The sequence below is a fragment of the Bombyx mori genome, chromosome W (assembly GCF_030269925.1).
Source record: "Bombyx mori chromosome W, ASM3026992v2".
NCBI classification, from domain to species: domain Eukaryota; kingdom Metazoa; phylum Arthropoda; class Insecta; order Lepidoptera; family Bombycidae; genus Bombyx; species Bombyx mori.
In genome coordinates this window covers 2,165,813-2,169,470 of record NC_085135.1, presented here as the reverse complement: position 1 = coordinate 2,169,470, position 3,658 = coordinate 2,165,813, and the positions used below count along the sequence as shown (strand labels likewise).

Below are 3,658 nucleotides of genomic sequence, written 5' to 3'. Positions count from 1 at the left end.
ATACGGGAGCCCCGTATAGTGCTATCGACCGCACCACCCCCATGTAGAGGCGGCGCGCCACCTGATCGGGACCCCCGACGTTTGGAAGCAGCCGGCTCAAAGAGCCGGCCGTCGCCATCAGTCGAGGGCCCAACTTCTCAAAGTGAGCGCGGAAGTTCCACCGACCGTCCAGTTCGAGGCTGAGGTACCGAAGACCGGTCTCCCCGACCCCGACGCGGACGCCTCCGATCACGAGGTGGGCACCCAGAGGCGGCGCTCGTCCCGGCCCGTGAAATAACAGGGCCTGGGTTTTGTCAAGCGCCATCTCGAGCCCCAACCGTCGGATCCTAGTGACCGGACGATACCCCTTTTTTTTTCTTTTTTTTTTTTTTTCGGGTAGAGGGCCGGCCTTGAGAAGTTTAGAAATAATATTAAGCAAGAACATTCAGAAATTATTTATAACAAAAACCCAAATTTGTCATACCAGAATATGTTTGAGAGAATTAATTTGGTCTTTACTGATATATTTATACCTAAAACTGTAACATTAAAAAACAAAACAGTGTTCAGCGAGTGGGCCACCACCGGAGTGTACAAAAGTAGAAAAAAGTTATATGATCTGTACTCTGAAAAAGCTTATAATAATGATGAAACATTTCATCAATATGTCAGGAACTATTCAAAACTATTTAGAAAAGTTTGTTTAGCGGCAAAATCTTTACATTTAAGTGATTTAATAAAAAATGCCCCTGACAAGATAAAGATGACTTGGAACATCATTGGTAGAGAAAGTGGAAAAGTCAGAAATAGCCACCAAGAATTCTCATTAAAAATAGATGATAAATTGGTAACTAGTCATGAAGATGTGGCTAATGCTTTTGAAAAGTTTTTCTCTGACATTCCAGTTTCAACTACCACTACTCTAAATTCATCCCCCACAGCAGCTGAAATATTATTGCATAAACATGTCAACAAATGTAATGAAATTTTTAAATTTAAGGAAATTAATTCAAGCAGTATAATAAAAAGTTTTAATAGCCTTAATGTAAAAAATACAGCTGACTTGTGGGGAATATCAGTAAAGATTTTGAAGTCTGTAATAGACATTATTGCTCCTCATCTTGTTAGTATTGTGGGCTTACTCCACATAAGTATTAAATATTATTTTGGATTCATTATATACAATATATCAACATGAGAGATATATATATATAATATATATTAATTTACTATATATAAATTACACACACATAATATAACAATAATATATACATGTACTATATACATTCACACAACAAAATACTTTTACGTTATGTACGTTACGATACGAGTCTGCCGGACGACGCGACGACGTAATGGAAACGAACAATTCTACGTCATACGACCGAGATTGGTGTAATGTGTGAGCCAGTGTGAGGGCAGTTAGTTAAAAGATTGGAATTGTTTACACATCATATCGTTCGGACAAAAAGTATTTATTTTTCGATAATTTGTTTGTTGTTGTTGTTTGACCTATCTCTGTGCTTGTCACTCCTTCTTTCTCTTTATTAACTTCTTGTGTGTATGTGATTAAATAAACTGTTTGTGTTTGTGTACGGAGTGTACCTACATTATTTAAAACCACCTACCAACCATCACAACCACCGAAGGTAATTGAGCTAAAACGCATTAATCCAACCAAATTGGTGACCCCTTACGAGCACCAAAAAAAAAAAAAAGAGCAAGTCAAGAGATAGTGAAACTACCGACAGTGGTTCCACAAAAACGCAATTAGAGACGAGAAACGTCACCACCCGTCGAACAAAGACGAAGCGCGTTTCCATGGACCCGGATCCACAGACGTCATTTGACGTACGAAAATTAAATTTTAAAGTCCCAACATTTTCACCGGACGATCCTGAGATTTGGTTCGCATTACTTGAAGGACAGTTCGAAAACTTCGGCATAACTGACGACCATGCGAAGTTCAACCAAGTAATTACGAACTTGGATATCGTGCACGCCAAGGCCGTCAAGGATATCATCGTAAACCCTCCTACAAGACACCGGTACGATAAGGTGAAATTCGAGCTCATCAAGCGCCTCACCGCCTCGCATGAGAACAAGGTCAGGCAGCTGCTGACACATGAGGAACTGGGTGACAGGAAAGCATCCCAATTTCTCCGACACCTGCAAGATTTAGCAGGACCGGATGTTCCAGAGGAGTTCCTGAGGTCGATTTGGAGCAACCGGTTACCGCCCAGCATCCAGACAGTACTGGCATCGCAGTCGTCTCAGAGGCTGGAGGACTTAGCAGAACTGGCAGATCGTATACAGGAGATAACGTCCCCACCTCAGCTTGCAGCAACGTCGGCGCAGGTTGTAGAAACGGGCAGCACTGGACCTGGCAGTACCGTATCGGGCGAAATCGCTGAGCTCAGAAAAATGGTCGAGCACCTCGCGCTCAAACTCGATGAGCACACCCGACGGTCCCGGCACCCCCATAGAACCAACCCGCCGCAGCGACGCCGGTCAAACTCGCGCAGTTCAACACGTTCAGCTTCAATGTACCGCCGCTTCCCAATTTGTTGGTACCACTCCAAGTTCGCGTCGAGGGCACACAAATGCCAAAAGCCATGTGACTACAAGTCGGGAAACGCAGCGGGCAATCAGTGATGGCGACGGAAGATTGCCCCACCACCCCAGGTCGCCTTTTCGTCAAAGATCGCGGAACGAAAATGCAGTTTCTGGTCGACACGGGTAGCGACCTCTGTGTTTTCCCCCGATCTCAACTACAAGAGCGTCGAGCATCCACCTCTTACAAGCTGATGGCGGCCAACGGAACTACAATTAACACATATGGGTATGTGCACCTGACGTTGGACTTCGGACTCCGTCGTAGCTACCCATGGCATTTCGTGGTGGCTGATGTCACCAAATCTATTATAGGTGTTGATTTTCTGGCGTATTATAACCTTATTGTAGATTGTAAATGTAAAAAATTAATTGACAACACTACCACTCTCTCTGCTCCAGCTTCACTGGCTAATAAATCTAATTCAATTTTGTCTGTAAAAGTTCATACTGGTGACTCACATTACCATCAATTACTTTCGCGAGAATTCCTGAAGTCACACGTCCGGCTGGTACGCAGCGTAGCATTCCACACAACACTCAACACCATATACGCACCACACCTGGTCCTCCCGTGTCGTGTGCGCCTAGACGTCTTGCTCCCGACAAGCTAAAGATCGCGAAAGCCGAATTCGAAGCGATGCTAGCAAACGGCACCGCTAGGCCGTCGGAGAGCCCTTGGTCGTCCCCATTACATCTGGTCCCTAAGAAGGACAACGGGTGGCGTCCATGTGGCGACTATAGAAAACTCAACGCTCGCACAATACCGGATATGTACCCCATCAGACATTTACATGATTTCACACATAACATTGCAGGTTGTCGTGTATTCAGCACGATCGATTTGGTAAAAGCCTACAACCAAATCCCCGTATTTGAAGAGGATGTACCGAAGACGGCTATAACCACCCCGTTTGGAATGTTTGAATTCCCATTCATGAACTTTGGACAAAGAAATGCGGGTCAAACATTCCAACGCTTTGTCGATGAGATGATGCGTGGCCTTGATTTCGTCTACTGTTTCATCGATGACTTTTTAATTTTTAGCAGAGACGAGGCCCAGCAT

General features: G+C 44.4%; 1 protein-coding gene across 1 annotated transcript; it reads left to right on the top strand.

The window, feature by feature from the left end:
• Positions 1 to 1,800: 1,800 nt before the first annotated feature.
• On the top strand, positions 1,801 to 2,634 carry LOC134201648 (uncharacterized). The gene has a single exon (XM_062676890.1). It carries the CDS (start codon positions 1,801 to 1,803, stop codon positions 2,632 to 2,634), a length of 834 nt encoding a protein of 277 aa, XP_062532874.1.
• The last annotated feature ends 1,024 nt before the right edge of the window (positions 2,635 to 3,658 follow it).

Excerpts from the sequence above, each read along its gene's own strand:
- LOC134201648 (XM_062676890.1), top strand. The coding sequence starts at position 1,801 with ATGGACCCGGATCCACAGACGTCATTTGACGTACGAAAATTAAATTTT.